The sequence below is a fragment of the Pelodiscus sinensis genome, chromosome 18 (assembly GCF_049634645.1).
Source record: "Pelodiscus sinensis isolate JC-2024 chromosome 18, ASM4963464v1, whole genome shotgun sequence".
NCBI lineage: Eukaryota > Metazoa > Chordata > Testudines > Trionychidae > Pelodiscus > Pelodiscus sinensis.
In genome coordinates this window covers 9,703,623-9,727,245 of record NC_134728.1, presented here as the reverse complement: position 1 = coordinate 9,727,245, position 23,623 = coordinate 9,703,623, and the positions used below count along the sequence as shown (strand labels likewise).

Here is a 23,623-nt window from a genome sequence, read left to right as displayed (position 1 = left end):
TAACATGGCTACCCCTCTGATAACTTTTCTAAGTAATTTTTAATTTGTAATTTTTTTTATTTTAACTTCTAAACCTATCCCATTTACACTAGCATTCACTATGTTAGACATCCCGTCACCATCAATCTTCTTGGTGAAAACTGAAACGAAGAAGTCATTAAGCACATCTGCCATTTCCAAGTTTTCTGTTATTGTTTCTCCCTCTTCACTGAGTAATGGGCCTACCCTGTCCTTGGTCTTCCGCTTTCTTCTAATATATCTGCTTTTTAATAATTTATTTGTAAATAACACATAAATCTTTTACTAGACTTTAGACCCTCATTCACAGATTTCAGAGCTTTTCAGTCAGATGGTCATTTTGAATAACACCAAATGGTTAAGATAAAGGTAGCACTTCCAGATCAGCTTTTAACGGTGGGTGAGCTAGCCAGTCCATGTTCCTGAAGATCATTAAAACATGGATGACTCTGGCAGGTCGTTAAAAAAGCATGTGGAAAGTAAATTTATCCAACCCAAGCAATGAATTTCATAATGGGATATATGACAGCTGTGCCTAGTTACAGTGAAGCAAAACTGCAAGTTGGCAAGAATGCATTGGACTTTTACAGCTTATGCATTGGAAGGCACTGGCCACTTGGCATATAGCTAGCCTGGAATGTCATATGTACTCATGAAATTAATACTAAATTGATCCAAGTGAATACATATGTGCAGATGAGAAGTGTAGTGCAGTGTGTGTTTGCGCAAGAGAGTGTAAGAAGGAACACAAGATAGTGAACTTGCTTACTGGTCACTAAATGACAGGTTAGATAGTAGGGGTATGTCTATACTATATGGCTCCGTCAACGGAGCCATGTAGATGAGTTTACTAGACATAGGAAAATGAAGCGGCGATTTAAAAAATCACCGCTTCATTTACATAAAAATGGCCACTGCGCTGTGCCGACCAGCTGTTTGGTGACAGAACAAGGCAGTCTGGACGTGCTGCAGTCGACAAGGGAAGTTTGAAATGAGGTTTACCGGAGCGGTCAACAAAGGCTTCCCTTGTCGACCAGGGCACGTCCAGACTGCCCCGCTGTTCCTCCAAACATCTGATTGGCACAGCGCGATGGCGATTTTGATGTAAATGAAACGACGATTATTTAAATCACTGCTTCATTTTCCTATGTCTAGTAAACTCATCTACATGGCTCCGTCGATGGAGCCATGTAGTCTAGACATACCCTAGGTATTCAGTGAACTGCTCTTCAGGAGATAAGACATGGAGATAAGTAGCTAGAACATGATCAGTGATAGAAAGAGGATGCCTGCCATTGAGAAAGACTTGAAAGAAATCTGATTAGCATTTTAAGATAGCAATATCTGCAGATTTACACAAAAACTACATCTTTGATTATTTACAAAACATGATCATCTTGTGCAAAATCTGGAAGTTTAGGGCTAGATTCTGACTACAGCTACACACATGTAGATTTAAAATAACCATTTTGAAGCCATTTTGAAAGTTGCTCCAGATTTATACTGGCATAGAAATTTAGATCCAAACCTGCATAGAGACCAGATGAGAGAGGATAACTTGTGAAGCTAATGCAGACATCCATACAGCAAATGATATTGAAAATTAAAGGTCAAAGAAGTGATGGCAAGGCTTAAGAAAACAGCAATTAGACTGCTAGGAAGAGAAGCAAAATTACTGGTACTAGAAACAGAAAGAAAAAAATAGAGGATTATTGATTTAAATATCCAGCTGGCAGATACGGAGTACAATTTGGAGTTGTTTTACTTCTCTGGGCTTTTCTGAGATGTAGAGGTTTTATTTAACCCTGAAAGTAAAAATGCAGGCATATAAACATGGTGCAGGAGCAGTCAATTAGCATGATATTTGCTTTTTTCAATGCTGCAACTGGGCAAAGAACTCACAATTAATGCTTTATAGGATGATCTAACTCATTTTCCTTTACACAAATTGTCAACAAACTACAGTTTTCATCAATTTATTTAATAATCAAAATTCTTTTCTAAATATTTTGTGCAAACACATTCCAACCTCTGGACTGATCGTAAACTGTTCCCTCTGAGCATTCCTGTGAGTATTATGTACACGGGATTCTATATTCAGGGTGTATGATTGCTCGCTTGAATCACAAGGCATTGTCTCTGTGTGGATAGCCTAACCCTTCCAAAGTGCTTCTACCCACAACTAATTATGTGCTGTAAGTATGGTTAGAGATCAGAAATTCACTTTTTTAACAAATATTCATACAAACAAGATATTGCTAGAGCAAATCTTCATCAAGGGCAAAAAGAAAGGAGCTAACATGGAAGAAATGAAATTCCCTCTAGCAGTCACCAAAATGAACCTGAATAATTTTTCACTCTATTCAGCCATTTCACATCATTACACTGTGGGAGTGTCTGCAATGAGCTGCTTGATTTTACTCCACTATGCTTGGCTCTACAGTTCAGACTGTAGAGTTAGGAGATGTTGCAAAGCCATAAAGTCATCATTTGAACTTATCATTTCCCTGCTTATTTCCCTTTTTTTCTTTTGAGTGATGCTTGTACATATGTGCTATCAAGTACTGAGCAAGACAAAAATAAACTCTAGGGTTAAATGACTTCAGTATAATCTGATGCAGGCTAGAAATCAAAATGAATTATTACCTTTCCCATACCATATGACTGCAGACAGACCAATCTAGGAGCCAGTGAGAGGATCTTTCACAATCATACCAGTATGAAAAAAAATAGAAACTACATAACTTCAGATGGATAGGGCAGGTTTAAGAAATAATGGTAAATTGACAGAGCAAATATTTATCTCATAATGCAAGTTCAGACTGAATAACAATCAATTCCAAAATAGCTAGCAAGAGAGAGATTTAAAAAGCACGAAGAAAATGAAAAACTTCATAATGCAGCAGTAGAAAATGAAGCAAAATAAATTACTGATGAATACAAGTAAATGTTGCAATATTAGTATTGTGAAGATACAGATGATTATAAAATATTTTAAGCAATAAATATTTTATAGGATATATGATTCCTAAGTGATTCCTGCTCACAACTGACGCATGAGATTTATCTTAGAGAAATGTTTGCTGCAGAGCTTGGTGAAACTGCAGTTTTGCTTTGTAGGAGGCCATGTGCATCCTTTTATTTAGGACTGTTGATTAATGCAGTTAATTTATGTGATTAACTCAAAAAAATTATCACGATTAAAAAAATAATTGCAATTAAACACAGTTTTAATCCCTCTGTTAAATAATAGGATGCCAATTTAAATTTATTAAATATTTTGGATGTTTTTCTATATTCTCAAATATATTGACTTCAATTACAACACAGAGTACAAAGTGTTCAGTGCTTTCTTTATACTTATTGCAAATATTTGCACTGTAATAAAAAAAAACAGAAGTAGTAGTACTGGTTGAACCTCTCTAATCAAGAACTCTTGTCCAGAAACATCCATTGTCTATAATGATTTTAGTTAGCCAGATGTCCACTTTTCATGGGTTTGGCCAAGTTTCCAACGATCCCATAAAGTTCGTTTACAGTCACCAGTCCTGGCTTTAAGTGTTTTGTGCTGTTATTTAGTTCTAATTTACCCCTAAATGTCTTCTAGCAGCACAGTAAGCAGTGGAAGTGTTGGTACTGATGCTAGACAATATGGCCTCCCATAGTCCAGAAAATTCTCTCATTCAGAACTGGTCAGGTCTCGAGAGCACCAGATTAGAGAGATTCAAACTGTATTTTTCAATTCATCTCGGATAAGTACTATAATATAACTAAAGAACTCTTTATTCTGAAAGAGAAACTTACAAATATAGGGGGTTTTTTTGGTTACATAACTGCATTAAAAAACAAAATAATATAAAACTTTATTGCCTATAAGTCCACTCAGTCCTACCTTTTGTTCAGGCAATCTCTAAAAGAAATACTTTCTTTTACATTTATGGGAGATATGGTTGCCCACTTTTTACTTACAATGTCACCTCAAAGTGAGAACAGGCATTCACATGGCACCTTTATAGCTGGCACAGCAAGGTATTTGCATGCCAAATATGCTAAACATTCATATGCCTCTTCTTGCTTTGGCCACCATTCCAGAGGATATGCTTCCATGCTAACTATGCTCATTAAAAAAAAAAAGCATTAATTAAATATCTGACTGAACACATTGGGGAAGAATTGTGTGTTTCTTGTGCTTTACCCGCATTCTGCCATATGTTTCATGAAGTCGCAGAGGATGACCCAGTACATGTTGTTCATTTTAAGAATGCTTTCACAGCAGATTGGACAAAAGAAAGTACCCATATTAGATTTCTAAAGATAGCTTTAGCACTTCACCTAAGGTTTAAGACACTCGAGTGCCTTCCAGAATCTGAGAGGAATGAAGCGTGGGGCATGCTTTCAGAAGTTTTAAAAGCTCAACACTTTGATGAGGAAACTAAAGAACCCAAACCGCCAAATAGGAAAATCAGCCTTCTGATGATATCTGACACAGAGCACATTTATATTACCAAGAAGATTGATGCTGCAGCAATCGATCTTCCAACATATGATTTAGCAGGTCTAGTGGGGACACACCAAATCAAACACCGAGGGGAGCCCCCCCATCAATGCCAGTACTCCTCGCTGTTGCAAGGAGTAAGGGAAGTCAACAGGAGTGTTTCTCCCATCGACCTCCTGCAGTGAGGAGGGAACCCTATCTCAGCTAAAGATATGTCAACTGCATCTATGTTATTTACATAGCTGGAATTGCGTACCTTAAGCTGACCTTCCCCTGCAGTGTAGACCTGCTGAAAATGAACATTCATCAGTCCACAGTGCTTTGGATTATTATCTAGCAGAACCCATCATGAGCATGGACTTAAGTCCTCTGGAATAGTGGCTGAAGCAGGAAAAGACATCTAAATCTTTATCACATCTGGCACATAAATATCTTGTAATGTTATAACAGTGCCATATGAATGCCTGTTCTCACTTTGAGGTGATGTTGTAAGCAAGAAGTGGGCAGCATTATCTCCTGCAACTGCAAACAAACTTTTTTGTCTGAGCAATTGGCTGAACAAGAAATAGTACTGAATGGACTTTCTAGCCTCTAAAATTTTACATTGTTTTATATCTGAATGCAGTTATTTGTATATCAGTTTACATTTGTAAGTTCAACTTTCATGATAAAAAGGACTACCATTCCTCCCTCTCGTCCTTCCACTTACCCTTCCCTACCCCCCCACCTTCCTGATGTCAAATAAAATACGCATATTTTAAAAAATAGAAACTGTCTTTATTTAACACAACTGGGGAGGGGGAATGAAACTCTGGGGAGATTGGGGAAAGGAGGCAGAAGAAGGGAGGAGAGAGGGTGTGAGAGGGGAGGGGGAAACCTGGGAGAAGGGAGCTGGAAGGGGGAAGCAAGGGGAAGAAGGGGGAGGAGAAGCCCACAGGGCTCAAGGGTGGAGGTCTCGTCGGGCCACATGTCTCCCAGCATGGCAGGCGTGGGGGCCTCCAGATGGGGAGGAGGGTGCGGAGGTTGAGGTGGGGGTGTGGAGATTGAGGAGGAGGTTGTGGAGGTTGAGGAGGAAGAAGTGGGAGGGGGACAGGAGTGGGAGGAGGAACAGTAGCTGTGGGGGCAACAGGTGCAGGATTGATTTTCCAGCTGATTTTCCAGAAAAACTGGCCAGTCTAGACACAGCCTAAAAGAAAAACCAGAACACATCCTATGGAATTCTATCTGATGGGTCAAAATAACCCAGAGAAATAATATTGTTCTCTCTTAAATTCTAAAGTCTTTTAGAGCATTTTCTGTAAAATTCTATCATTTCGCCCCCATTAAATTCCACAGGATTCTCTTTAAAGGACTGACTTTAGGGAAAGTCACAAGGGCTCAGCTCCTCGCAGGATGTTGCCCAATAGGAGTAAAGGATGTGTGGTGTCTTGCAGGGTTTGGCCCTCTATTGTATGGTTTGTTCTGAATGAGATCATCTTACTTGGTCCCACAAAAAGTTAAATGAATAGCGAACCAAAATCTGGAGTTGGCAGTTATTTCTTATATGGCCTTTACATGAGCAAAACTCTTTCTGTGGGCATTGGGAACTTGGCCTGAGCTAATCAAAGTTGGGTGAGGCTCTCTAAGATTTGGGTGACAGGATAGATTGAATCTTTAAATTTATCTTTATTCATGCCCTTCACATGGGCTGAAAGCAGGAAATGACAGTTTCTAGGATATGTGCGTTACTCAATTTAGCATGCTTAGTTCCCTTTGAGTTACAGCAAATATGATACCTTGATTTTAACACTGCGCAGTCAACTGCCCAAGGAAACCAAAGGCCCATCAACTTGTCATCCCTGGCATGCAGTACAACATTAATCTAATCCAATGGGATATAACTATCATGGATTTAGCAAGAGACGATCCTGCCTAACTAATCTCCTTGAGTTCTTTTGAGCAGGGTTTCAGACAAGCCTGATAATAGTTGTGTGCACCTGACATGATCTAATGGATTTTTCAAAAGGCTTTTGATAAATTTCCATACGATATTCCCCTGCTCAAATTAAGTGCCACAGAATTTCCAAATGGGGCATGAGAATACATAAAGACCTTGCTACACAGTGAGAAACAGAGAGAAATAGAGGAGCTATGATATATTTTGGAACTAGAATTATTAAGTGACATCCCACTGTTTTGTTCCATTACCTAATAGACCTAGGCAAAATACCATCTGTATTTGCTAATGAAAACTTATTTAGGATAGAGGCATAAGTGAAAAGACAGCAAAATGCCATTAAAGATATCACTAAAGGGCAAAATTGCATTTAGATTGGCATATGGCAAATTAAATATTTTTGCTGTCAGATGTGAAATTTTATCTATTGGTGGCAAGTATATATAAACGAAAATGTTGAATGGTGTGAAACTAGAACAATATTATTTTATAAGGAATCTTCAGCTAAGTAACACATTAATTATTGGTTATAATTAGCATAGTTTTGCATAAATACATATTAAGGGCCAGATTTTCAAAAGTGTTCTGAGCCTACAACTGGGGCTTAAGTTTCAATTTTAGAACTGGGGTAAGCAGCTCCATTTTTTGCCCAGTGTTTAATTCGCCATATGTCTGTCTAAGTGTTGATTTGTAATTGCTGTCAATAGACGCTTCTGGCTTCTGAGCATGTTTGAAGATGTGGATACTCTGTTCTGGTGTCCAAGTGGATGCTTTTGGTCTCTAATGGCAAGACATACAAGCTGTCAAGGGTCCTTGACCAGATAAGTGATAAATTGAGGTGTAGAAAGCAGAAAAGAGAGAGAAATACAGGAATCTGAATCTTAATATGTATAAACAAGGTGGCTGTGTCTACATTGGCATCCCTTTCCGGAAAAGGGATGCTAATGAGACACTTCGGAATTGCAAATGCGCGGGGGATTTAAATATCCCCCGCGGCATTTGCATTTACATGGCTGCCGCTTTTTTCCGGCTCGGGGTTTTTGCCGGAGAAAAGCGCCAGTGTAGACGCGATTTTCCGGAAAATAAGCCCTTTTCCGGAAGATCCCTTATTCCTACTTGAAAGTCCTACTTGAAAGTAGGAATAAGAGATCTTCCGGAAAAGGGCTTATTTTCCGGAAAATCGCGTCTACACTGGCGCTTTTCTCCGGCAAAAACCCCGAGCCGGAAAAAAGCGGCAGCCATGTAAATGCAAATGCCGCGGGGGATATTTAAATCCCCCGCGCATTTGCAATTCCGAAGCGTCTCATTAGCATCCCTTTTCCGGAAAGGGATGCCAATGTAGACACAGCCGGTGTGTATCTTGAAAACCAATGATAAATAATAGAATCAACCAATAGGAAAGGCTGATACAAAATCACTAAAAAAATAGCAGGCAAAATCAAATCAAAAGAAGAAAGAAGGAAAACTAGGTAAAATCAAGGCATCATTTGAAAGCTGCATATCTGGATATGTTAAAGGGACACAGTCAACTTTTTTAAAAATCGCTTTGGTCTTACATTTTTGATCTCCTGTTACCATAGTTAACAGTTCCAGTTCCTAGAACTGAAAGTGATTACTAAATGGAAGTTCTCTGTTTTCCCAATTAATTTACTTTGCACATCTCTTCGCTAGTTAAGCTATGTCTACACTACAGGGATCTATCAGAAAAAGGTACACAAATTGACCTGTCTATTTCGGAAAAGCCTCCACTTTCGGAAGAGCCCTTCTTCCTCGTGGGAAGAGGAAGATAGGGCTTCTGAAAGAGCGCATCTGCTCTTCCATAAAAAAAGAGAGCAGATGCGTTCCCTGGACGTGGTAGAGTTTTTCCTGGATACTGGTATCCCGGAAAAAACCCCCGTAGTGTAGACATAGCCTTAGTCACTGTCACCCATGTATTTATGTAGGTCTTTCAGACAACAACAGGGTGGGGAAAAACATTTAAAGAAAATGGAATTGAAAAACACAAGTGCTAAAAGGACTCAGGAGCAGGTGTAGTAACTGAGAGCACTTTTACCTCTAGTTTTTCTACAATTGCCTTCTTGGAACACTGAAGTCCATTTCCCCAGCTGATGTAAATCAATTCCAGTGTTGCCAGGGTACCCGTTTGAACCAGCTGGGGATCTAGTCTGACAATCCTTATGAACTCTTTGAGCATAACTATTTGTGCCTTTTGACTGCAGTATTCCGGGGAGGTTCCTGAGAACAGAGTGGAAGTGGTGGTTGCAAATTTAACAGTGATGGACCGGGACCAGCCTCACTCCCCCAACTGGAATGCTGTGTACCGTATTATCAGTGGAGATCCTTCGGGTCACTTCACCATTCGGACGGATCCTGTTACCAATGAAGGCATGGTAACTGTGGTGAAGGTAGGTGACTTCAGTGGGACAGTCTCTGCGATCCTTTAAGCTAATTGCTCCCAGGAGGATTCCTAGAAGTCTGCCATTATTTCATGTTTTTTGTGCCTGGGAATGTCACTGCTTAATCTCCATCTGCTGTGTCCAATTTCTCTCTGTCACAAATGACATGCATAAAGTACTGCAAGCCACTAGCTCTTGGCTCACCATCCTCTCATTCTTCGGCTGCACCACAAGCCCCCACAAACACTCACGTAATGAAGTTAGGACCCTGTCTCTGAGCTGCACTTCAAGGTACTGCTGCTATTTGTCTCCACAATGTTTTGGCTCCGTGCTGTAGCTGAGATTGGATGCTGTAGCCTTGCCCAGTATGATATATTCTAGGATTTGGAGTGCTCCTTCCTCCATCAAAGGCTGGAGCATACCTATCTGCCTGTGATATGGGCAGCAGCACAAAACCTGGAATTCTCATATCTTATGAAAGCAGGGAAAAAATGAGAATGCAGCCTACTAGAAAATTATCGCAAGGAGGAATGAAGTTGATGGTGACAGAGAGGAAAATGGGGAAGAAGTCCTCAGAGAAGGTTTTAGTCTTACAGAGCTGCCTGAAAAGTTTAGGGACTATTGTTTTACTGATACCAAACTATCGACACACCTTGTGGGCCAGATAAGCTGCTGGTGTAACTCAAAGCAGCTGCCCTGACATCAGTGGTTTCATACATATTTATACCAGCTGAGGATCCAGCTCAAAGACTCCTTGAGAAACAGGCCCCCTGATATTCTTAGCTGACTGCTTGCTGCTTTCAATATTGCTGCTGAAATAGGAAGTAAGAAAAGAAGTTCAGAGCTCTGCTTCATCCACTTTCTATAAGATCCTAACTGCTGCAGCTTGGAACCTAGAACCCTAGGTATCTAATTCCATTTCCCTTCTTTTCCTGCCCCTCCAAAGGGCACAAGTTCAGTCTTCATTTGACGGGTCACTTCACATTCTTCTGCATCAGACCAGCAGCAATCCAAGCAGCAAATGCCTCTGCAGATACTAAATGAAGTCAGAACACAGCTACCTTCATTCAACATTCAGTGAATCAGTTACTAGATAAGATTCCTAGGGATGTTCCCACTTACTCTGAGGAAAGCAAAGGAAGCATGAATAGGTTGCTGTGATCTGAAGGAACTTGCCCTATATGTACCACGCACTGCACCTGAAAAGATTTATTTATGCTGTCAAGAACAAAGCCTCTACCTTTTGGAAAGGATGACCTTCTCTTAACAAAAAGTTTTAATAAATACAGTGCAGCACTAAAGTCTAAAGAGCTGCACCATTAAAGAATGACTCTGAGGAGGAAAAAATTACTCCCTCATAGCTAACAAATTGCAGTCATTCTTAATACATGCCGTTGGACTATTAGGAAAAATGACATCAGTGAAATGCCATTCAGATTGTGGTGGTGGAACTGTGTGAGCTTGTCCTGTTCTTTGCCCCTTAGGCCATGTATGTGTGTCTGCAGATGCCATGTCGCTGAAACTTTAAAGGAAGCATCATCTTACCTGCTAGATGGTATTTCAGCAGGCTTTTTATTTATCACTCGTATAGCTCTCTAATGATGACTGGCAGCCTTATTTGCTGCAACATCAAAATACCTTTTCTGATTTGGTTGGGTAGTATTTCTTTTATTTTGCTTTAAAACCAAAAGCTCAACAGGGCAAAATGAAACAATTTAACTTTTTTCCACTTCAGCAGCTGATCTGAAGTAGAAACGCCAACACTCATAAAATTTTCACTAAAAGAAAAAAAGCGCTTTATTCCTAATCTAGCAAAACATAAAGTGTCATGACTGTAGTTTTAGAGCTACATCAAAGTGAAAAACAGGGGATTTACATGATCATCCTGCTACATCAGGACTTTTGCATAATGAACCATCCCTTATTCAGAAATTGCAGGCAAAAAGCAGGACAGATTTGTCAAGATGTCATTGATGCCCATGTTGTTTTTCCATTACTATGTAACCAATAGTGATCACAATGCAAAGAACCACACTGAAAATCCTATCATGTCACATTGAGCTCAAAGCCTAAAATTATATTTAATGTCTTCAGTAGATAACCTCACCTGATCCTTTTGTATGTCTTAAGTTTCTCACACTCTTGTCAAACTAAGAGAGTTTCTTGGTATTTTTCAGCAGGAGAGTGAGAGAAAACTGCCTCTGATTAAATGTTCGGGGGGGGGGGGAGGAGGAAAGAGTCTTTGGATTTCACCTTCTGCTCTGAAAACTGTTGAAAATTTTCAGCCAAAACAAACTGTTTTACTGTTGGGGGACCGAGTGCCAACTGACCTCAGACTTGTCAGCGATTGCTGCTTTTAGAATTCATTGACTAGTTCTTTCCCACCACCCAGAATGCACAAATCGCAGACAGACTCTTGCTGAAGAAGTATGTCATTGATTCACTGCTTCATTGAGTGACCAGACTTCCCCAGCAGGGCACAGAATAGGGTTAAATTCAAGCAGGCCCCACAGTTAGGTGCTCACCTTAATACACTGTTCCAGAGTTATTTATCCTATATTGTATAAACACTTTTTCTGGATAATACTACACATTGAACCTCTCTCGTCTAGTGCACTCTGGGCCAGCAACATCTGTGGTCCAGACTGATTTTAATTACCTGGATGTTCATTTATCATGGGTGTGGCCAAGTTTTCCACAGTCCAATAAATTTTGTTTATAGCCACCAGTCCTGGCACTCAGTGTTCTGTGCTGTTATTTAGCTCTAATTCACCCCTAAATGTCTTCTAAGAGCCCAGTAAGCAGTGGAAGTGCTGGTCATGCTGCTAGAGTATTGACCTCCTGTGGTTTGGCAAATTCTCTGGTTTGGCAAACCAGTCAGGTCCCAAGGATGCTGGACTAAAGAGATTCAGCCTGTAGTTAGTTTGTTAACTCAGTTGTTTACCTGATTCCATTGCTGGCTTATCTTTTTATCTAGCAGTTCTTTTTCCTTTCTAAATAAGCAGGCACCTTTTCACATGTCCCAACACCTAAAATATGCATTCTACATACCACCTCCTTACAACACCTGAGTGGTCACCTAAGTCCCATGGCCTTGTTTCTACTTCTAAATGGGACCCGTGAAACTTTTAAAACAAGAGTATAACAAATAGAGGCAGGGAGTGAGCTTTTTACTCACAATGGTGAACAGTTAAGCACACGTGTCCTCTTGAACTCAACAGGACTAACTGTGGGAGTAAAAGAGTTCACATCTTTGCCTACAGGAAGTAGCAAATCCAATGCAATAGATGCAGTCTTGTGAAGAATGCTCATCGTCCCTAAACATGTCTTTGTTGGTGTTCACAATTATAAAGGGGCATAACGATGTTCAAACCAAACAGCCATTTAGAACTCAAATTAATGTCTGTGAAGACTGCTTTGCAGCATTTTCACCAGCTCTCAGCAAAACCACTTGTGCCCTACCAGTCTAATCACCAAAGGATAACAATTCCATTTTTTGCTTTTCATATCACTGCTGTAATGGTGTGCGGCCTTTCTCTCCACTGCAAGCCTTGTAAATGAGGAGAGAGGAACTTCCCACTCAGTCGAGATACAGCATAGTCTGAACACAATCTCCAGTAATCTGAACACAGGATGCCCTGTGGCAGCCAGCTCACTAATGCTGTATGATGTACTCTGCAGGGATCAGAGATAGGAATTTACAATGGAGATGCTTCCATTAATGATCTCACTCTTGACATAACAGTAGCATAAAGCAAATTTGTTCCTTTCAGTTGAAGATACATTGAGAAGAGAAGGACACATTGTAAGTTCTCTGTTTCAACCTGCTGTACCTAGATAATTTGAGCCACTGTGCTCATAGGAGGTTGAGTTGTGCATCCCAAGAAGAGCTGTCAGAGTCAATTTTTGGGCAGCCTCTAATTCTGTGCATATGGTGAAAATGACCTGTAAAAGTGGATGCACACCTCATGATTGACACATTTAAATAAAGATGTACAGGTGTAACCCATCCACCTAGTGTGGTTCACTAGGCCGTGGCACCTAGACCACAGGAACAGATAAGAACGTGAGACCTCTACAGCATGCTCTCACTCAAGCTGTAGAGACTTCTATACTAAGCTTCAGAGGTCCCAGATTCAAATCTGCCTTGTGGCGGTTACACAGGCAGCAGAGGAAAAATCACTTTTGCGGTGGCAATCGGTTGCTACGCTAACACTGAAAACGATATCTTGATTTAATTAAGCCAAGGTGCTGTGACACAGTAAGCAGAAGAATCTCTGGTGGCAGGTAATAGGGTAGCTCCTTAATAACTCCAATCTGGATACGTCTAGACTATGTTTTATTTTCGAAAGGAAATATGCAAATTTGGCACTAATTTACATATCTTCTTCCAATCACTTTTTCGAAAGCGGGTTTTACAAAAGTGAAAGTAGTCTGGCCGTGGGTTTTTGGAGGGAAAAAACCCTTTTTCGAAAAACCGTGTAAAGCTCCTTTTTTTAGGAAGTGCGTTTTTCCCCCCAAAAAAACCCCATGTCCACACTACTTTCACTTTTGAAAAACCCACTTTTGAAAAAGCGATCGGAAGAAGATATGCAAATTAGCTCTAAGTTTGCATATCTCCTTTCGAAAATAAAATGTAGGCTAGACGTATCTTCTGGGACATCTAATAATAGTGTCTGTATAATCTCTGATTGGTATGTATGCTGATCTTCATTTGTGTTTCCCTGTGGGGTCAAACTGTCAGTATGTATGCATAGGTACGTCTAAACTACATGCCTCTGTCAGCAGAGGCATGTAGATTTGTTTGTTCAGCAAAGGTAAATGAAGCCACGATTTAAATGATCGCGGCTTCATTTACATTTACATGGCTGCTGCGCTGAGCTGACAAGCTGTTTGTCGGCTCGCCGCTAGTCTGGACGTTCCCCCTGTCAACATCAAAGCCCTTTGTCGGCAGCCCCGGTAAACCTCATTCCACGAGGAATAACGGGGCTGCCGACAAAGGGCTTTGATGTCGACAGGGGGAACGTCCAGACTAGCGGCAAGCCGACAAACAGCTGAGCAGCTGTTTGTCAGCTCAGCGCGGCAGCCATGTAAATGTAAATGAAGCCGCGATCATTTAAATCACGGCTTCATTTGCCTTTGCTGATCTGTCTAATCTACATGCCTCTGCCGACAGAGGCATGTAGTCTAGACACAGCCCATCAGTGCTCAGGTTCAATTCCCAAATCCCAGGCAAGTCAAGTTTGTCTCTGCACGTGCATTTGTGTATGTTCAGATTCCTGATATGACGCAAGTAAGGTGCACGTTCATTGCTTGTGCTTTGGGACATTTGGGCCTGTGTATCATAAATGCCATAGATCAGGGGGTCTCAAACTTTGTGATACCATGACCCCCTAAAATGCTAAATGAATTTGTGTGATCCCCCCACCCCACCCTCACTGCTCCAAAGTTGTTAAGCAGAAGTTGCACCACTTTGTCCAGTTTGGGACTGCACACAAACCGCCAATGCACCCACCCCTCCCCCTGAGCCGTGCCCCCCAGTCTCCCCATCCCAATGCACTCACCCATGCCTCAGACCCAGGCCCCCTTAGCACCCCCCCATCCCAGTGCACTCCCCCTCCCCCTCCCCCTGAGGCAGGCATCCTCAGCATCAGGAGCCCCACTCCAATCAAATCTTCCCCCTCTTCCCCGCAGAGCCAGGCACAGAGGAACAATCTTACTTTTAAAGTGGCTGCTTCTGCCACCCAGCCCAGCTGCCTCAGCTCACAGCTTGTAGGGGAGGCATCATGTGGCCAGCTGATGGTCTCTGATGGTCACGTGGGCCAGTGCAGCACGTGCTCCACTCCCATCCAGCCCAGCACCGCCCTAGTGTGGTGCCCAGAAACTGCCCTCTCCAGCCCCCCCTTCACTAGACTCTGTGGCGCTCCTCACTCCCCCACCCCCACCAGACGCGGCAGGGGTCCGGGTGAAAACCGGACACCTGGCAACTGAGATGCCAGGAGAGACAAATTTTTGCATAAAAAAATTGGATCCAGCTGCGACCCCCCTGTAAGTTGCTCGCGACCTCCCTGGGGGTTGCAACCCACAGTTTGAGAAACGCTGCGATAGATAGTTAAAAGAATATATGTTTGGCCTGATTCTGCTCATTGGGCCTTGCTCACTTATATGTAGAACCCTGCAAATCTGTGAATATCCACTTTATATCTGCAGGAACCCACATCTGCAGATGCGCATGAAGATACCTGCAGCTCATTTTTGTGCAGATACAAAATGTTGTGTCCACACATGGCTCTAGTTACATGGGTGCATCCCCAAACCAGAGCTCCTACATGTTCCCCTGGAATAGTGAAGAATTGAATGCTTTTTAAACAAGTGGGTGAGGGGTGTAGGAGTCACTCTCACAAATGTGAGATGTGTGGAAGTTCATAATCTAACTAATGAATGTCTGGGGATATAACCCAGGTTTGGAGAAGAGAATGAAGGATAAAGGATAAGTTTAAGATCCGACAATAGCTGGGTGAAAGGAGGTTCTATTGTCAATATAGGCCGGTTGACAGCAATTCTGGGCTCCTGGGCAGAATATTCAGTGAGTCCCCATGCACATACAAGCTGCACCATCACAGTCCACCTAACATTTGGGTATTGCTGTGCCTGAGCTGGCTAGTGCCCAATGAGCTGCCAGCTATGCTGCTGCGGTCTTCCACATGCCCACCTGGTAAAGATGCTAACTGGTTAATGGCGTAAACCCAAAGACCCTTGCCCTACCTCTGCCCCACCTCTATTCCTGAGACCACACCCCTGTCCTGCCCCTTTTCTGAAACCCAGCACTTTCTCACTCCATTTTCCCTTCCTCCATAGGTCACTCTCCCTCTCCCCCTCCCCATCCTCGCTCACTCACCAGGCTAGGGCTGGGGGTTAGGGTGCGGGAGGGGGTGCAAGGTGTGAGCTCTGGGAGAGAATTTGGGTGCTGCCTCTGGGCAAAGGCAAAGAGGGTTGGGTGTGGGAGGGAATCAGAGTGTCAGTGGTTACCTCAGGTAACTCCCAAAAGTGCCTGGCACACCCTTCTGACACCTCTTTGTGAGCTTGAATTAACAGCATCTGAATATAATAAATGATATTCACACAGGACTACCCTGCTCCTAGGCAGGGAGAGCAGAGGGTCTCTGTGCACCACTGCCCACAGGCACCATCACTATGGAGTTAGCACTCATGGTGGGGGGAGCTCATGGATAACACACAGCGTCAGAAACCACAGGGATGGTCGCTTCTGGGAGCAGTGCAGAGCCAGGGCAGGCAGGGAGCCTGCCTTAGCACTGCAGTGCTGTTGGTGTTAGCTGGGGCCCCAAGCCTCTGGGCAATTGTCCTCCCCACCATGGGTAGTCCTGTGTGAATATCATTTATTATATTCAGATGCTGTTAATTCAAGCTCACAAAGAGAAATGCAAACATATTATAGGCAGGACTGGGAGCAATATCTATTAAGGTAGCCTAATAGCTCCCATCATAAGACCCTGGTTTCAGTTGCTTATTACTTTGCCATGTCTGAGAGGCTGAACTTTTCTGTGCTGAATGTCTGCCTCAGGCTGAATTTAAAAAAAAAATTAGCCACAGCAGTTCAGTTATTACTGAGAAGGAGGCTAGGGGGAAATGCAGTGTTTAGCCAATGTTAAAAAACTGGGGGGAGTATACTTTTGTGGGAGGGGTTTTCCACGTTATAGAACCCTCGTGCTTTGGAGGAGGGACTTGACATTTGGCACGGGACTGACCTTTGTGACCTTTTGTCATCCCCATGAAAATCTCTCCATATTTGGTTTTAAACCTCTGAAAAACTGCAGTTTTCATGTGCATATAAAGACTTCTTGGCTATTAGAAGCGTCATTCCTCACAGATTCCATCTGCCCTGGACATTCTCCACTCTTCTACCGAGCAGGACATTGCTTGCAATTCAGTTCTCTGTTTCACGGTCTGTGCCATGCCCAGAAACCTGAACTGAGAGCATGGAACATCTCTCCTGTGCTCTCCATAGCCTGCACCTAGGCAAAGTGGAGGAAGAAGCTACCTACTTGAAATGCAAAGGGAATGAGAACTGGACCTGGATGGGAGATGGGGTTTAAATTAGGAGAAGGAGCCCAAGAGGGAGGAGGGAAGAAACTGGGAATGGGAGTTCAGACAGGGTAGAAGATTAGGACTGGCTGGGCCAGGAAACACAGCCTGAGACCTGGGGGCAGGGCAGGGAGACAGATCTAATGAGGTGTTAGTGTGCAGGGAAGGAACTGGACTGGCTGGGCAAAGCAACTTAGACCAAAATGCAGGAGGTTGGGGAGATGGCCATGAGCTAGGGGTGAGGAGCCTAGCAAGAGAGATTGGGATGGGGAACGTGATTGGAAGGGAGGCAACTCAAGAGGGAAAGAGAGATCAGATGAGAAGCTGGGAGGAAAGGAATTGGCATTGGTTGGGGACAGTGAGTGAAATGAGGACATACTGGGCAAGGAGACCGAGATTGGGATGCGCAGTGGAGACTAAGACTGGCTAGGTAAGGAGAACAGGATGAAGGTGGAAAAGAGATGGGACAAGGGTAGGCTGGAAAGGATGAGGCAGAAGGGGTTATGCTCCAGGGAGGAGTTGGCAGAAGCAACCAGGCCTGCTACAGCCCACTCTCTTACAGAACCTGTGATGAAACTGTGGGTCCCTGCTTTCCTCTGCCCTCAGCAAACACTGATGAAACTCACTGGCAAAGCAACATCATTTTGAGATGTTTCCACTTGCTTTTTTAAAAACCTAGGAAATTACACACAACAAAACCACCCATTAAAAATCATTAATTGCTGCAAAGTCAAGCACTCAGAAGCTAGAATATACGTGCATTAAGGTGGTCTGTGCAAGCTTAAGTCACTCCTCCCCCCTTCCTTGTGTGTATGTGCTGTGGATGATTTTTGATTACATGATCCTCTACTATTTTCCCACAGGATCCCTGCCTCATTCACTGCACAAGATGGACCTGTTTGCTCCATGGATGCAGTGGGGTTTTGTAGAAAATAGTTGAATTCTGCCATGGATCACTGGATTTTATCCCTGCCTCAGTCAAAGAGTTCCTATGAAATGCTTGGCTAGTCACCAAAATGTGTTTCATAGGTGGTTACTAATTGGGTATTACTGATTTTCTGGGCACAAAAACTTGAGACCCTTGACTATTTTTTGCAGATGTAGTGAGCACTTGCAGCAGCAGCTGAAGTCACTGGGAGCTGTGTTTTGAACATGTGAAGTGCTATAAAATGCTAAGAACTCTGGAAAAAAAACAGAACCTAAGCAGCTCAAAATGGGTACCCAAAAGTGATTAATGCTTTTGACTTTCATCTCTCTGTGATTTAGTTTGCCATCTGAAAATGTGGGCAAAAATGCCCCCTCCTTTTACAGGGGCATTGTGCAAATAAATTCATTAATATTTGTGAAACACTCAAGTTATAGTGAGAAGTACTATAGAAAAGCCACTGGTGAAATGAATAATTCTGTCTTCAGAGCAGGGTTTGAATAGTGTGCAGAAAATAAGTCATGAGGCACACATCAAATGAGGAGAAAAAAATATTAAATAACTGCTCATTATTTGAGCACTCTGTCCTATTCACTGACTGAGAAAGAGGTCCTATGGGGGACAAAAACATGTAATTAAAGACTGTGATAATGCATGCACACAAGGGGCAGAATTAAGGTTAAATGGGCAACCTTAATTCCAGACATTCCTGTTTTTTGAGGGCTTTATTTTGCAATCTGAAATAATGTTTTATTGTGTTTTTGTATATGCAATCCGTGATATACATATACATACATTTCTTTCCCACACACATATACTTATAATAAAAGAGATACATGAGGAATCAGATATTCTCAGCCGGGGGAAACATAATTCTGGGCTATTGCTCCTGCAGTATGTAGCATTTTCAGTGACATGAAGATAGAAAGTGTTAGCCCAGTGTGAAGAACTGAGAACTAGAAGAACAAACCACTGTCCCATCACATCTGGTTAATGCTCACCCATTGCCTACCCATTTGCCAACCATCTGCTCAGATAAACCATATGGTACCCCAGAAATATACAAAAAATGAAATAAAGTTTGAGGTTAATATCAGTAGTAGCAGATTATTCCGTTTACACATGGCTTTTACACTGAAAACTGGATTGACCTTCATTTGGGCAGGGAAATGTGGTTTGGATGCACCGATGGGGAAAGGCAGGCACCATTGGGTTTCTTCACAGAGGTCAGTTTTATGTTGAAGTCAGAGCTCCATGTAGCCTCCTTGGTGGATGCTGTGCAGGGAATGTTCTGTATTCAGTCTGTGTATGGCTGAATTGGCCCTGGCTGCTAACAAGTCCTTTAGGAATGGGAAGGTTAGCACAAGCATGTCAGTCAGATACAGCGCTCATATTTTACCTTTCTTTCCCATCGTCCCTCCATTGGACTCAGTGTTTCTGTGGTTTGAATTCAGGCCTTTGCTTGCCTAAAATGAGCAAAGTCAGATTCCCTGTGAAGCCAGGAGACAAAGAGAGTGGTCTGGTAGCCAGTTGAAGCTCTCTGATTCTCTGAACAACCTAAGGGACAGAATGGAAGCTGTTCTAACCTGATCCCCAAGGAGCCATCTACCAGCAGAGGATTGCCAGAGAGCAGTCACTCCACCTGCCCACCTTTCTCTGCCCCTGAACAACTCCAGCCCCAGTGCACCCCTCTAGGGGGAAAGGAGAACAGGAAGAGAGACATAAGGACCAGCTATACCAGTCTGCACCTGCTGCGAACACCCTCATTCCAGGGATACCCAACTAAGATTTAGCAGTCGGTCTCCACTCCCTTTGTGCAAAGGCTGTGGAGCGCAGCACAGAATCAGTAAATTTCTCAGCACAGTGGAAGACCTGTTAGAGAGAACTGATCATGGCCACTAGGGTCAGCACTGATAGCTGAGGTGTCTGGTTACTGTCATCCTCTGCATCCTGGGCCTTTCAGGGAAGAAGGTTCTCAAAGGGAAGCTAAGGAATACTTGGCAAGGGCCTGAAGGATGAACAGACAGATATGAGCTAGTTCGCCTGGAACTAAGAAGCGGGCCACAACTCTGAATTCATTAACAAATTTGTGCTTCCCATAACCAGGCCTGCCACCAGAAGGGGGCGAAGGGAAGAGTTGCCCTAGGGCCTGTCAATTCAAAAGGTCCTGGGGCTCCTAGATGCCACCGTTACCACAGGAGTGGCATTGGGTGGAAGCCCAGGCCCTTTAAATCGCTGCAGAACACCGCACAGCACATTCCGAGCAGCTCAGAGGGATTACATTTTGATATATTTGTATTTCATTTAAAAAAATTTGTAAGCCACCTCACATATTTTAAATAGAGAGGTGGGGATTGGAGGAGGAGGGGATGGCGCAATGCACTGGAAGCAGCGCTAAGTGCTGGCTGCCCTCAGCCCCGCCCCTTCCACCTGAGGCCCCGCCCCTTCTAGGATCATGGAGCCAGGCCTTCCCTCCCCTTGCCCTAGGGCCCAGCAATTCTGTCAGCCCACCCTGCCCACAGAATGTCAATGTAAATTTCTTCTGCTCTGAGCCCAGCCCCTCAGTCTGTCTTCATCTGATGAACTACAATCCACAGAGCAGTGGGTTGAATGTGTATAAATGTTTGGTTTTAGTTTGATAAATTTCGTGAAAGGCACATGCAGAGGAAAATGAAGTATTCATGAATATAAATTAAGAAGACTAGAAGGGGAGTTTGGAGCCGAAAACACATTAGCTGAACAATTCCAAGGCCTCACCTAGTATTCAAGCAGGAAGTTTTCACATGCCTTCTCTTTTGAAAGCACTGCAAGTCCCTAAACCAGTGCTGGTGGTAGAGTTGCCAGGCAACCGGTTTGCCAGGTAGAAAAGGGACTCTGGTGGCTCCTGTCGGCACAATTCACCGCGGTGTTAAAAGTCCAGTTAGCAATGCAGTGAGACTAAGGCAGGCTACATGAAGCTCCTAGAAGTGGCTGGCATTTCCCCCTGGATCATAGCAGGAGGAGCGCACTGTCCCTGCCCCCAGCATTGCCACCGCCACTTCCATTGGCCAGGAACCAGCGCCAATAGGAGCTGTAGGGGGCAGTGCCCTCAGGTGTGGGCAGCATACACCTACAGAGTTGCCTGGCCACATCTCCAATGAAGGGGCTGACGTTGGCTGCTTCCTGAAGCAGCGCGAAAGTCAGAGCAGGCAAGGAGCCTGCATTAGCTCTGCTGTGCTACCAACTGATAGCTGCCTGAGGTCATTACCACCCAGCTAGCACCTTCACACTGAACCTCCATCTCCAGTTGGAACCACCTCCTGCATCCTGACTCCCTCCCAGACCTCACATCCCTACATACACCCCAATACTCTGTCCCAGAGCAGAATCCACTCCCACACCCAAACGCCCTCTTGGAGCCTGCACTCCAAACCCTTTGGCCCCAGCCCTGAACCCACTCCCACACCTTGAACCCCTCATTTCTGGCCCCACCTCAGAGCCCTTTCCCTCTTCTACCCTTCAAACCCCTGTCCCAGACTGGTGAAAGTGAGGGAGGGAGAGTGAGTGATGGAGGGAAAGGAGCTGGAGTGAGGGGACATAGCCACAGAGAAGGGATGCGGCCGGAGTGTTCCATTTTGAGCAAAAGAAAGTTGGCAACCCTAGCTGGTGCGTATTTGGGGTATCACTCTGTGTGAGTTCCTTTTATTTATTAGGAAAGTGTCATCCCTGCCTGTCACGAACTCATTTAGTAATGGGAACACAAACTATTCAGTCAAATACAGATCCCAACATTTTACATTTTGCCATTTTTCCTGAGTGAAATTTGTTTTCCCCCTCAGCCATTAGCCTCAGACCAGCCTTTCCATAGTTTCAATTCAGCCCCTGTTTCTTACATGTAACAAAGGGGACATATTCTTGGCCGGTACAAATCAGTGTAGTTCTATGGACGTCATTAGAGTGTCGCCAGTTTACACCAGCTGAGATGCTGGCAGTCTCTAGAGCTAGTCAATAGTCATCACATTAAAAGACGTATTAGAGGGAATTGATATACTTCTAAATTAATAAATTATGGCAAAGCATGCTTTAATGGGCAGAGGTGTGAGCTTGCATAACTCAAGCCTTCCTGACGTATGATTAGAAACAACCCTCTTAATAATTACGCAGATGGAATTGAGATTATTACACTGCAGCTCAATCAGTTATGCCAGGTAAAGCTTTTTTATGCCTTCTCACTTCTAAGAAATGCTTTCCTTTTGTGTATGTTGAAATGAGATCTACAGCCACCCACTGGCAAAACATACCTTTGGAAATGTCTGAGTAACCATAAAGCATCATGTGAGACGATCTTTCAAAGGCACCAGTGGGAGACAGCATGATTTACCGAACCAGCTGTAGTACCTTGCCTTCACATGTAATCTTACTTGAGAGGAAACTAGAAACGCTACAGGCTCCGGAGTCCACTGAGTCTGACCCAGTTACTTAGCCTGCAGCTTTAAATGCTAATAACTCTATTAAGTACCTGTCTAATTCCCTTTAACATGGCTACGCTTGTTGCTTTTATAGCTGCCCTTGATGGGATCTGTTGCTGAAATCTTAATGCCACGGTAGGCCAGGTCTATACTACAAACTTCTAGTAGTATAGTTCTGTCAGTCAGGGTTGGGATGAGGTGCGATCCTTAACCAATGAAGCTGTGCCCACAGAAGCCCCTAGTGTAGACCAATAAAACTGCATTTTTGTAGCATAGATTATGTTGCTTGGGAGTGGGGTGTGGGGACTGAAGTAAAGTATACGGACAAAAGCTGCAACCACGCTAGGGGCATCTTGCCGGTATAGTGCCCTAGGATAGTTAAATACTGGCAAAGCACTACTAATGTAGACTTGGCCCTAAAATCAGTCTCTCCCTCTGGAAAACACTTAGCACCTGAATAAAATTTAGATAAATCCTTCCTGGTCTTTCCAAGGTTTATTTATCCTGTTTTCTCATTTCCCAAAAATCTAAGGGCCAAATTCTGATCTAATTTATACAAGGGTGAAGCTGGATTAACTTTGCTTGCTTATGTGGTTATTTCTTTGGAACAGCTTTGCAACTGAGAGTAAATCCTGCCCCTACATCCCAGAATTAGATTCCACAGTGTTCTATGGCATTGCCCCCATTCTAAATCTTCCAGCTTTCCATCAGCAGGTGAAATTTATTCTCCATGTGAGGCTATCTTGTGTGTTTGTTGTAGGCTGTCGATTATGAAATGAACAGGGCCTTCATGCTGACCGTGATGGTATCAAACCAAGCTCCACTAGCAAGCGGAATCCAGATGTCCTTCCAGTCTACAGCAGGAATCACCATTTCAGTCACGGATGTCAATGAGGCACCTTATTTTCCAACAAACCACAAGTTAATCAGGCTGGAGGAAGGGGTGCCCATGGGGACGGCACTGACAACATTTTCAGCTGTGGATCCTGATCGCTTCATGCAGCAAGCAGTAAGGTGGGAAACCAAATGAGCAAAGGCGGCGGTATAAAATCAAGAGCAAGAATTAGGATATAGAAGGTTGGGGAACATGCACCAAATCAGAGCAACCAAAAACCAGTATGCACCAATCAAAATTTGCAGCATAAACTATCCTATATGATGTAATGATCATACTTGGCACTTGTCTAGCTCCCTCTCTCCAAAGCTCTCGATGAACTTAGCAGCCTTTATTATTCAGGGTGATATTCGGCATGGGACTATTTGTAGAGTAAGACAAAATCAGAACCAGAGTCACAAAAGTGT

General features: G+C 43.3%; 1 protein-coding gene across 1 annotated transcript in view; it reads left to right on the top strand.

Moving 5' to 3' along the window:
* The window catches only part of CDH4 (cadherin 4), an 809,637-nt gene that overhangs the window by 747,861 nt on the left and 38,153 nt on the right, over nt 1-23,623 (top strand). The window contains exons 9-10 of the mRNA XM_075901106.1: nt 8,669-8,854; nt 23,082-23,335. Coding sequence (XP_075757221.1) covers nt 8,669-8,854; nt 23,082-23,335 — 440 coding nt within the window. The remainder of the gene's footprint in view (nt 1-8,668; nt 8,855-23,081; nt 23,336-23,623) is intronic.